Raw genomic sequence first — 12,685 nt, forward strand, 5'->3', positions numbered from 1 at the left:
TGGCTTCACTTTCGGGGGGCCGAGTTCGAATCCCAGCACGCGCCTCTAAATTTTTTAAGTTATGTGCGTTTTAAGTAAATATCACGTGCACTAAAGGTTAAGGAAAACATTGCTAAGAATTTTCCCGGTTCACTTTCGGGGGGCGGAGTTCGATATACCTAATAATTAACGACAAATTTTTGCACGCCAATCTTGGCAGGATATGTGACACTTTTAAAATTAATGGGCACATGTTGTACGTACCATATTCAAGCAAAATCAAAATTGATTGATTGATTGATATACTACAAAGTCCAACCCTGGGCGCAGTAGCCACTAGTTGAACTAGTACGAAAATCAAATAGAAGAAGAGGTTATTTGATTTCGATTAGTTGTGCAAACACCAGATTTGATTATAAAAGGCAATCAGGTCGTGGGAGTCTTTGTTATAAGGCTTTATTGTTGCATACGACTTTAACAGCTCGTAATTATTATGATTTAATGGTGAATAATATAAAGTTATGATAGCCTAGTGGTTAGGATTTCGGCTCAATTTCGCGGAGCCGAGTTCGAACCGTTTCGAACGCACCCGTAGTTTTATTTGTGCGTTTTAAGAAACTAAATATCACTTGCTTTGAAGGGATACATGGTATGGACCACCAGGTTAGTGGTTTGGACTTCGGCTTCACTTTACGAACGCACCTGTAAGTTATGTGCGTTTTGAGAAATAGGTATGTCACAATTAATCGCACATCTGCGCAACGGACGCAGGCGCTAAACTTATAAAACATGTTTATGATGCCTGGGAATGTTCACAGAACGCCATGGGTGTTTTTTGTGATCTATCTAAAGCTTTCGATTGTGTTGATCATAAAACCTTGCTTCTTAAGCTAAGCCACTATGGTATCCAAAACGTTGCACTAAATTTGGTTGCCTCTTATCTCAGCAATAGAACCCAAAGAGTTTGCATAAATGATGCAAAGTCTCAGGGTTCAAATACCTCAATGGGTGTCCCACAAGGCTCGATTTTGGGTCCTTTTCTATTTTTAGTGTATATAAATGATCTACCGTACCATGTCAGTGGAACATGCGACATTGTATTGTTTGCAGATGATACATCTCTAATTTTTAAGACTGATAGGAGTAAAGATAACTCTGACGAAGTAAACCGTGTTATGTCGCATGTGTCGCACTGGTTTACAGTTAACAACTTACTTTTAAATGCAAAAAAAACAAAGTGTGTCGAATTTATCTTACCAAATGTAAAGAAAATTGAAAAAAATATAATGATAAATGGTGAATCACTAAAAATAGAGACTTCCACAGTTTTTCTGGGCGTGACCTTGGATAATAAGCTACAGTGGGGTGCCCATATAGATTCACTAGACCTGTTACCAAAAATACGCAACGTATGTTTCATTTGTTTACGTGTTTTTCTTTTTCTTACTCTTTTTTATAATTCTTTGTGTGTGTTTGTGTGTGCTGTATGGTGTGGTAACTATTGTGATTGTGGTTTGTAAAGCAGTTTATTATTCTATCGTTTATTGATTTAATTTTTTTTAGTTCTTAACAATGCTTACAAAAATTAAAATAACACTATTAAAAATTTATAAGAAAAAAAAAACACCCTCTGCTTGCGGGGCTTTTGAATGCCCAAGCAACCGGCGGTCAAGAGTCCAGAGTGAGGAATCTCCTCACAATACGCGCCGTTTCAAGGGCTACTGCCTTCTGTATCCGACCCTTGATCCAACGACCAAGCAGTTTATTATTATTACTAAACTGCTTGGTCGTCGCTTACTTTTAGTGAAATAAAAAAATCGGTTGTCTGTAAAGTCGGTTTACTGACGATAGTTGAACGTGACAACGTCATAAGAAAATACTGATGGAGTTGTTGCATTTTTCAAAAGAAAATTTTAATTTTATTTGTTTGATAGATATTTTGTATGGATATAGAGAAGGAGGTTAATGGAAATCATTATTGAATTGATCAAGTAACATTTATTTGTACGCACAAAACAAATATGTCAATTTTTTTGCTATAAACAATTGACACCACATTCACTTTCGACTACACTTCATTCTTAACGAAAACATGTAGATGTTTTATTGTATAGTAGCTGTCCACGCGGACGCATCGCTCACTCAAGTAGGTGAGAGACAGATGTCTAACGCTGCCGAACGCGAGGCCGATTGTGCCTCTTTGTCGCTCGTTCTGCGCTCTCGCTTGCACTTCAAGCCTTAAATGGAACGCCTCAGAGCGAGGTAACGCCGCATGAGTCATGTTTTTTCGTGCGTGCAGCCGGCTCCATCGAATGTTAAGACGTTGTCACGTCAAAAATTGCATTGTTCTGAAGGGCGTGGTTGCCGGTGTTATTATAGGGACATGAGGCTTAACGCCTACTCTTTAGGTTTATGGACACATCAAATTCAAATTCAAAAATATTTTATTCATGTAGACCTTATTAGAGGCACTTATGAAGCGTTCATACAATTAACATGTTACACTAATGTTAGTGATGGTGATAACTGTATTTGTTAACTTAAAACTAAAGCTAGGAGGGTTCCAAACGCGCCCTGGTCTAAGAAGAGCCCACAACAAACTTAGCCAGGATTTTTTTTGTTATCACCATCTAACAGTCTACTTAATGTTGAGCTATGAAGTTAGAGCAATTCATACCCAAGCTTTTTTATTATACATGTATCGTGAGAAACACGTGCGGCTCTTGCTGTATGTAGTCTGCGATATGCGGTTACCGCATATTAACTCGATGAGATTTAAGTGCTGTTTAAGAATGTGAAGGAGCGCACACTCGACGCTTTTCGGAAGTGAACGGGACGTTAAATTGATTAAATTAAACATTAAAGAAACTTTTGAAAGGCATCGTCGGACGTATAAGAACACTTTTAAGTGGATTTAACTTTCATAGGAGACTGACCAAAATTTTATGGAGCTTGATGTATAACATCGTTTTAAACTTAATACTTATACTAGCGGTTACCCGCGATTTTGGCTGCTTATAATTTCTGTTAAATAAAACTTTCCCATTCGAACTTTCATCCACTATTCCAAAGTGTTTGTATATTGTCTGTAATATATTTATTTAGTTATTTACTTAAATTTCAAAGGATTTTATGATTAATTAAAACGCGACGACCTCCCTGGCGCAGCGGAGATCGCTGTGGTTTTGTGTTAGCGGGTTCTAATCCTGGTAGGGGCTATTCAGGAATATATAACTTCTGAATTTTCTCTGGTATGGACTGGTCATGGGCTTCTACCGTGGATAGTTACTACCCTACGGATAAAAATTGAAGAAATTATAAATTACACCGTACAGATTCTTCAGAAGCTTAACTTTCATTGTTTATCACGGAATTCCGCAAAGTAACGCTGCCGTTCCTTTCCAAAAACAATATCTTTCTATCTTTCCTTCCTTATAAAAAAATGCATAATAAGTTCCGAACAGCAATATACTTACTTCGAATACAATACACTGTATAGGGTCTTGGATTACAAAATATTGCGTATCGTTAGCAGCACGATGTGCGTACGCATCGCGTCTAAGTAGGTATACCTACCTCTCTGAAATGTTGTTTAAGATGCGGTCCAAGCTTAAAGATGAAGAGGAAGCGGTTTTTCTTTGTGGCACAGACAAACCCTCTCTCCTTTCTCAAGAAGAGTTTTAAAGCCACGTTACTGATCCAACGAAAATAAAAGATAAAACTCAACTTAATCAGTTTCTACGGTACATCGTACTTGAACGCTTCATTGCTTCGCGACACGTTTTTTCGGTAGGGTTTTAACTAGCCACCATTCAAGCCTTCTGTCTGGCGGAATTCCCAGACCAGAGAAAATTCAGAAATTATGAATTCACAACATGCGTCTGCCGGGGATCGGAACTGGGGCCTCCCAGTTCCACTTCCATAACAGCACTCTCCGCTACGCCAGGGAGATCTTAACTTTTCTATAAATTGCTCGTGTAGAGTTCTATACGCCGTGTGGTTCATCATCAGGTTTCATACCGCGGGTGTCGTACGGCTAAGGGAATATAACGGATAGGAAATTAATTAATAAATAAATAATAGTTGGTAAAAAAAAACAAAAATAATATGGATGATATAATAATTATGACTGTGACTGCAGATCTTAATTATTGGTAAACGACTAAGACACCTGGAGGTATCTCCGCATCGTTCGCGAAGTTCGTTCGACCATGTAGGACTGAGGTGCATCGATAATGCAGTCGTATTTATATCAAAATACCCACCAACTCAATGTCATGAATATCAAAAGTTTAATTATTTACCCACTTATAAATAAATTTACTGTAACATTATAGACGATTATGTCTCTCATATCTCGGAAACAGCTCGGAACCATTAGGACGTAAAAATATGTATTTAGTATCTCACAGTCGTCTCCTTCACCTAGTAACTTGGACCATCCGCCTAAATGGATTGCAAAGAAAAGTCAAAGGGCAAGTGAATGGGACAGATCCATATAGATGGTAGCAGGTGATTTCACCAATACAGCACAATACAGCCGCCTGTGCGAATTCATCATATCCTTTTTCGTAAGTAGGTTAGATGCCCATGATAATGTGCCCTCGTTTGGAGTAATTAACGCATCTTGCAATTAATTGGTCTTAAATAAAAAGGCCTAAAGCAATTATCGGGCCTTTGGAACCAGTGGTAGAGTTATTTCCCGTTAGCTTCTACCTTATTTCACTACTAGTACCGTGCAGTTTAATTTTCATTGATTATCACGGAATTCCGCAAAGTATCGCCTGCTTCTATGCAATAACAATTTCTTTATTTCCGCCCCCTTAAAAAAAATACATAAATAACTTCCAAGTAGTGTAGTTACTGCAGATCAGAATAAATTTGTCAAAGCCCATTCTCTTCCCGCGGGTGTCATGCGAGGACATGAGAATGGACAGCAGCGTCCTCCGTGCTACTAATACCATCTTCTGTCATCAACAACCCTCTGCGCAGAGTGGTGATTAAGGGCAAACCCTTCTATTGGCAGAGGATTGCACCGTGCTGATTTACATGATTCTCACAAATTATAGCAAAATAAAAAGTAGAAGAAACACTTTATTGCACGCATAGAAAAAGAAACAGTTAGAAGTTTACAGTAAAACACATTGTAGACATGCAAAGGTGACCTTATTGCTGCAAGCAATCATAAATAAATAAGCATAATTTTCTTTGTATATCATGGAATTCCGCAAAGAAACGTCCGCTTCTATCCACTTTCTCGTGTCTGTTGCCCCGTTGCTGCGTATAAATGGCCAACAAATACAGTTTCGCTTTCGTAATATTTAATGTAATTTATGTATCCAGGGCGTTTTTAAAATGTTCTAACATAAACAACTCGGTTATTTTACAACGATTTTGGTGAAAGTAATTTCGTAGAGCTTTGAGGAAAATATTCGTTTAATATTTTGCCTGTATAATATTACGAATATTTCTCGTTCATTCATATGAAAGTGGATATTTAGAAATCACACAAGTGGGTGGGTACTAGGTACCTATAACACATTGCTTGCTTTGATTAAACTGTACCTTATCTACCTACGAAATAATATTACCTATATACATTATATATACTCGTATCATCATCCACCCGTGCCCTGTAGTGGGCCGGGAGGCCCACTACAGGGCACGGGTCTCGGGTTTAGGTAGTCCGCCACGCTGGCCAAGTGCGGATGCAGTGGCGTGCACTTCATACATGCAAAAAACCATTGCATACCCAAATTATTTCATATAACTCGTATTGGAGGGGAATTTTTCCATTTTATGCCAAGCACCTGCTTTATGCATACCCTGGTCAAAAACCCTGTGCACGCCACTGTGCGGACTTCACACGCTGATACGCCGTTGAGAACTTTATATAGAACTCTCTGGCATGCAGGTTTCCTCACGATGTTTTCCTTCACCGTTTAAAGCAAGTGATACTTATTTTTTTTTAATTAAACCGCACTTAACTCTGAAAAGTGATGCGTGCCGGGGCTCGAACTCTGTCACCACGAATGGAAAGCCGAAGCCTTACCTACTAGGTTATCATCGCTTCACTTTAATTACATATAACATATTATATAACGTGTAAATAAAGACCGAAATAATACTTCACAAGAACATTTTCTACTGTCAGAGGTATATATTGTGCCTATTACGCATTTAGAGGAATATTATGGTTTGTCTCTGAGACTTATCTGTGAAACCGAAAGGCTTATAGCTTTTGCGTAAACCACTGCCATACGTTTTACAAAAGAAATCAGATACAACCCTAACATCACATTTAATATTAAAATCAAGTGACTATTGTACGCGTAGCGTTAGTACTATGCCCGCGTTGGTCTTTTATCTTCAATAGGGTTGTCATAAGTAAATACGTATGTTTATATAGAAAAATAAATATGCTTATTTTGATTTAATATTTTTACAGGGTGATTTGTTATGAAATATACTTATGCGCCCTTCAACATTATATCATAATTCGGTTACATGTTGTATATTATTTATTATCTATGCACTTTAAAGCGGTGGTAGCCTAATGGTTAGAGGGTCCGGGAGGACCGAGTCCCATCCCCGGCACGGACCTCAAACTTTTCCGAGCTATGTGCGTTTTTTATTTAAACAATTAAAATATAACTTGCTTAGTGTTCAAAGAATATATCGTAAGGAAACCTGCATGCCTAAGTGTTCTCCATAACCTTCTCAAAGGCGGTTGCAGTCTAATAATCCGAACTTGGAATGGATTGTTCATGATGATGATTATCAGCTGTTATGAATAGTACATCACCTACCATCGAATGCAACCTCTGACCTATAATAACAGTTTATTAACAATCATTTCAATAAATACATAATCATAAAAACAGAACAAGGAAAACTAAGCTAAGCTAATGCAATAACTTAGATCTAAGGAGCCGATTGGATACATTACGCTTATGTGAGTACCGTCTTAATAAATCACAAACTTATTACGCATTTTTAAAACATGCAGCACCTTTATTACAATGGTATAAGTCATATATTCCTTTAAAACTCACTTCACCACCTGCATTAAACAAAGTTCTTAAAACAAAAACCATCGAAACTTACACGGAACTTGCAACGCTGTGACTATGGAATAAAATTTGAAATTGAATGTCTGTTTAGATTGAATGCAAGTTTTTGTACTAAAAGGCATGATTGGTTTGTGCGTGTGAACGGACGGTGAGTAAATCACTTTTACGTAATGTGTTACGTCACACGGGCCGCGGGATGTGACCTATGACATGTTTATAGTGAGGGCAATATTTGTAATACTTATATCGATATGAGTAATTAAATAAATAAATATTTATACTACGACAATACACACATCGCCATCCAGCCCCAAAGTAAACGTAGCTTGTGCTATGGGTACTAAGATGACTGATGAATATTTTTTATGCATAATATACATAAATACTTATAATATACAGATAAACACCCAGACACTGAAAAACATTCATGTTCATCACACAAACATGTTCCAGTAGCGTGGCGTCGCCGCTCACTGCAACAGTCGGCCGTTAAATGTCAATAAATTAATAACAATGAAAATTAAGCTAAATTTGCTATATCCGCGATTACCAGTCAAATCTACATGGTGCCATTTATAACTTCTTCATTATGCATTCTTCTTAGTAGTGCACATGGCGTAAATTCATTGGATTTAGTAGTAGTAGTGTTGTGGGAGCATACCATTAATGTTATCTGCGTCAAAGTTTAACAGTCTCAAGTTAAATAGATTGATGCCCGTATGTCCGGGCACTACCAACCTTGATCCTTCATGCATAGAGATGTGGGCAAAAAATGTTTTACTGTACGCCTCTCCAAATCGGTCTTCCAGAATATGCTCTCTGCTCCACGGGAGCGAAGTCGTTAAAAATATGAAAATGGTTTTAGTCACGCACTTTCTTTTGAACTGCTACTTGCATACCTACTAATGTTATAAATCCATAATTTGATCCACACTTTTACATTAGTAGTAGTTCTAGTTCTTCACCTGGGCCTAAATCTTTTGAAAGGAGGAAAAAAGCAAAAAGTTGCAAATACACGGTCTAGTGCCATCTTGGGTCCAACGGCTTTTGCGAATTTTTGATGTGATATTGGATCCACAATATTACCGTATATTTAGTTCAGAAAAAACCACACATAGCATATTTTCAATAGATATTTACAATTAAAGCCAAGTTACAACTTTCATAAAGTTGATATTTCGACCTAAGTTAGTAATGGATCGTGTTTTCGTCGTGACCACGTGCTAATCAAAAGATTTCAAAGATTAGCAATTGAACAAAGAATGTTTCAATTATCGACATGATGCTATCGATACCAGCACCTTACTAAATTGATTGCACATACCGGCTAGTGACGATGCCCTCGATTTAGCAACGCTAAAGCCCAGTGATATGAACTTTTTTGTAATACTTAGGTACTAAACTATCAGCTCTATAAAAACATAATGGAAACCATTATAAATAGGTACTGAGGTTGTTAGTACGATCATGTTAGGTAACTTTTCTCATTAGTCTTAGTTACTTTCATAGTCCAGTTTATTTATTTTTAAATTAACTTTGACTGTCCAGGGCAATTATGTTTAATATTACTTTGACAGTCCACGCTAGGTTTGTTTATTTTGCCTATTTTCACAGAGGCATATCTTGTAAAATTTTATGATCTGGTAAACCAACTGATATCGATTCTATATTAATGTTACCCCAGTATTTTTCATACACATTTCTTTTGTAAAGTGATTCAGGATTTATTTGGACATTTACGTGATGTTAAAAAAAATTGGTTATCTGTAAAGTCGGCTTACTGACGATAGTTGAACGTGATAACGTCGTAAGAAAATACTGATGGAATGGTTGCATTTTCAAAAGAAAATTTTAATTTTATTTGTTTGATAGATATCTTATCGTTGCTATAAACAATTGACACCACATTCACTTTTCACTGCACTTCATCCTTGCCGAAAACATGTCAGTGTATTATTGTATAGAAGCTGTCCACGCGGACACATCGCTCACTCAAGTAGGAGAGAGACAGATGACGAACGCGGAGGCCGACTGTGCCTCTTTGTCGCTCGTTCCGCGCTCTCGCTTGCACTTCAAGCCTTGAATGGAACGCCTCAGAGCGAGGTAACGGCTCCATCGAATTATAAGACGTTGTCACGTCAAAAACTACGATCTTACAACATCACTTAAAGATCCAAAACTAAAGATGCCACAGAACGTCAAAGAAGTTAACTATACTTCTATGCTTATTTCTGCCGCCTCTGATTGACGGACAAGTGTGTGACGGGATACGCAAAGTGTAGGGTTCTGTAGATGCCCGCATCGACCAGAAAATAAAGTCGATTGCATTTTATTATAGGGAACCGAAAATATATCATTAAATAAAACGAATTTGTATATAAATTAAGCTCCTACAATTTTCAATTTTAAGTATTTTAATTATATTGTTTGTTATTATAATTAATTATTCAGGGTACATTTAACATGTATAGCGGGTAAACGGAAGCCGTGAGGTCAGATTTTTGCGGTACGTATTTGAAACTTAAAAGCATAGCGCTTCCTATACAAGTCCATGGTATATCGTAGAGAGTAAGGTGACAATTTGTTGGACGTGTTTCTGGAATGTTTATAGGTGATGATTTTCCACCTACCATCTGGTGGCCCATCTCTTAGTCCGTAATTATTACATAAAACTTTTTCCTGTTTTATGAATTGCGTAACGTTAGGGTATGATGGTTCTGAATTAGAAACCTGAGCTATGTCTATTCAATAAAAAATTACATCCAGTAGGAAATTTTTAATAAAAACTATATACTTGCTCAGCTAATATAAAGAATTCTTCGGCAGGAATGGCGAACTTTCATCCCGGGGTCAAGTGGAGGAAAGAAGTCCGCTTTATGAACATAAGGAATTCAAGGTAATTTAAGTATTAATAAAACTCTTGAGAACTACTTCGTACCTACCTATCATCTAATTGTATACATCGTGTAAACCTGTATTTTTATGTTGTGTACAATAAAAGTGCATTCATTCATCATTGATTTAGTCCACCACGCTGGCCAAGTGTGGCTTGGTAGACTTCACACGCCGTCGGGAACATTATGGAGAACTCTCAGGCATGCAGGTTTCCTCGCGATGTTTTCCTTCACCGTTAAAGAAAGTGATATTTAAATTGCTTACATTAAAAGCGCATAGATCCGAGAAGTCAGTGGTGCGTGACCGGGGCTCGAACTCGGTCTCCGCGAAAGGAAAGCCGAAGCCTTACCCACCACTCACCAGGCTATTACCGCTTTACAAGTCCGTTTTTACTCAGTTTTGACGAACAGCTGCGGACTGCTGTAAATCCCTGTGCTTTTTAATTCGACACGCGATGATTGCCTCAGAGTTTATTATTATATAATAAATAAATTATTATTAATAAAAAAAATATTTGGATATTATTTCCGCCTATATGCTCGAGAAGTAGATAAAACTGCGGGATTATACAACATGTAAATGAAAACCGAAATGATCGGAATGCTTTGGAGGTACTTTATTTACTGTCTTTGAAAGTAAATTGTGAAACCGAAACGTTGGCAGTATTTTGAGTAAACCATTGCCATAGTTTTTACTGAAAGATATCAGACACAGCCCTAACGTCACATGCAAAAGTAAAATCTAGTGTCCTGTCACTTTATAAGGTACGGTACGCGTCGCTTAGCGTAGGTACTATACACGTGTCGGTCTTTTATCTTAAATAGGGTTGTCACAAGTAAACACTTAGATTGTTATGAATTAGTTTGTATGGAAAAATACATATGCGTATATTTGATTCAATATTTTAATAGGGTGATTCCTAATGAAATATACTTATGCACCCTTCAACAGTATTTTGTAATTACGTTACACGTTGTATATAAGTACATATTGTCCCTTCCCCGTGTAGAAAATGTCTCCTGCCCATATAAGACGTGCTGTAGCAGGTAACTATTTGTTACAACGTACACCTTTCTTTTCAATAGATGGAGAGCTTGGAGGGTGACGAATGGGAAGTCAGTCCATCCCGGGTGCACCTGGGTCCGCTGATCGGCAGCGGCGCATTTGGGAGAGTGCACGCAGCTCAACTAGACCTTCCTGGTGGTGAAACTACCACTGTTGCTGCTAAAATGTTATCTGGTAACCATCCATCCATAAATTTTCTCCTTAGCCTCCGTGTGCTGTTCGGCACAGGAGAAAATTTGATACCATGGCTGACCTAGACCTACGACGATTACCTCATCCCTCCTCCGTCTTCTTCTTATCCTTAACTATCCCATGTAATGTGCAAGCGGCAAAAAACCTCGCGACCAGTCAATTCATACCATTTAGCAGTTGACAGTAATTATCTTACCTCTAAAGATTTACCATAAAATAAGAAAATGGGAAAAGTTTCTAAGCTAGCAACATTCCGCAGGTTTGAAGTAAGAAAGGGAAGTAAGAAGTGCGCGGCGTTTTTTGTTTTTGAACACAAGGCACTGCAATATTGACTGAATGAGGGTTCAATACGTTTTGTTTCATAGATTTAAAATTCCAGAAAATTACCCGCGGTGCTACTGCCAAAATGTACGAAAATACGTAATTTTCTCCTTCACGAGCTGACTTAGGCCTGTGGAAGACTGAAGATTATCGATCTCCTACTCCCTGCATACTAATAATTGTTTATTTCGTGCGTAAGTTTGGCGTGACTGTGTGTGGCATCGTATTTTGAGAACGATTTAGTTTTTTTTTTTTGTTTGTTGGGTGTGTTCTCTATTTTCGATGAAATTCCGTCCAAGATGGTCGCAAACACAAAATGGCGGGTTATCACAACTCCCTGAATATGGGTATGGAATGAAAGAGCTTGACTACTAGTATGACAAATTTTAAAAGATGTCTGCCCCTACAAATTCGACCATAAAATTTAAAAAAAAAAGAACCAGAGATAAGTACAATCATAAAAACCTCTTTCTAATTAAGTATTATGGATTCGCAAACAGTGAATTAACATCAACAAAATGTGCATTCTACATGCTTAATGAATTTCGTACTTTACAATTAGGTATTGCGTAAAGATGGCCAGGAAATGAAAGTCAAGCACTAAAAACGGATATTTCACTCGCTTAAACCGGTTAATTTGTCTCAGCCCGCAATTTTATAAAAACTAGCAGTGTCCGAATTCACCCGGGCTGTTTCATAACTTATACAAATCTTCTCAATAATTAGGTCATACAAAGTTAATTGAAATACGACTGGTAGTATTTGAGAAACGCGCGTTTAAATAAACAAAGATAAAAAAATAGTAGGTACGCCCTATTTCGGAAACTTATTTATTTCATTAAATAAGAGATAATAAAATGAACTTTACAGATGACGCAAGCAATGAAGAGATGCAAGATTTCATGCGCGAGATCGCCATGTTGAAGCACGTGGGTTCGCACACCCACGTCATTAGGTTGATAGCATGCTGCACTCGAAGACCCCCACTACTGGCTCTGCTGGAACACGCGCCAAGAGGGGATCTGCTGTCCCTGCTAAGAACGGCGAGGGGGAAAAGAAACCAGGACATACAACGAACGCAGGCGGCGCTGTCCGATCCAGGTGGCGATGGACGACCTTCGGAGGCTGATAGTAAGTAAAAATATGGAGCAATCCTTTAG

The 12,685-nt window shown here is 37.9% G+C and overlaps 1 protein-coding gene across 1 annotated transcript in view; it reads left to right on the forward strand.

Annotated features, from left to right (window-relative positions):
• LOC120628814 (fibroblast growth factor receptor 3-like) overlaps window positions 1-12,685 on the forward strand; it is a 133,698-nt gene that overhangs the window by 109,992 nt on the left and 11,021 nt on the right. Inside the window, exons 9-11 of the mRNA XM_039897438.1 lie at window positions 9,879-9,948; window positions 11,033-11,186; window positions 12,396-12,656. Coding sequence (XP_039753372.1) covers window positions 9,879-9,948; window positions 11,033-11,186; window positions 12,396-12,656 — 485 coding nt within the window. The remainder of the gene's footprint in view (window positions 1-9,878; window positions 9,949-11,032; window positions 11,187-12,395; window positions 12,657-12,685) is intronic.

The sequence above is a fragment of the Pararge aegeria genome, chromosome 13, assembly GCF_905163445.1.
Source record: "Pararge aegeria chromosome 13, ilParAegt1.1, whole genome shotgun sequence".
In the NCBI taxonomy this organism is placed as follows: domain Eukaryota; kingdom Metazoa; phylum Arthropoda; class Insecta; order Lepidoptera; family Nymphalidae; genus Pararge; species Pararge aegeria.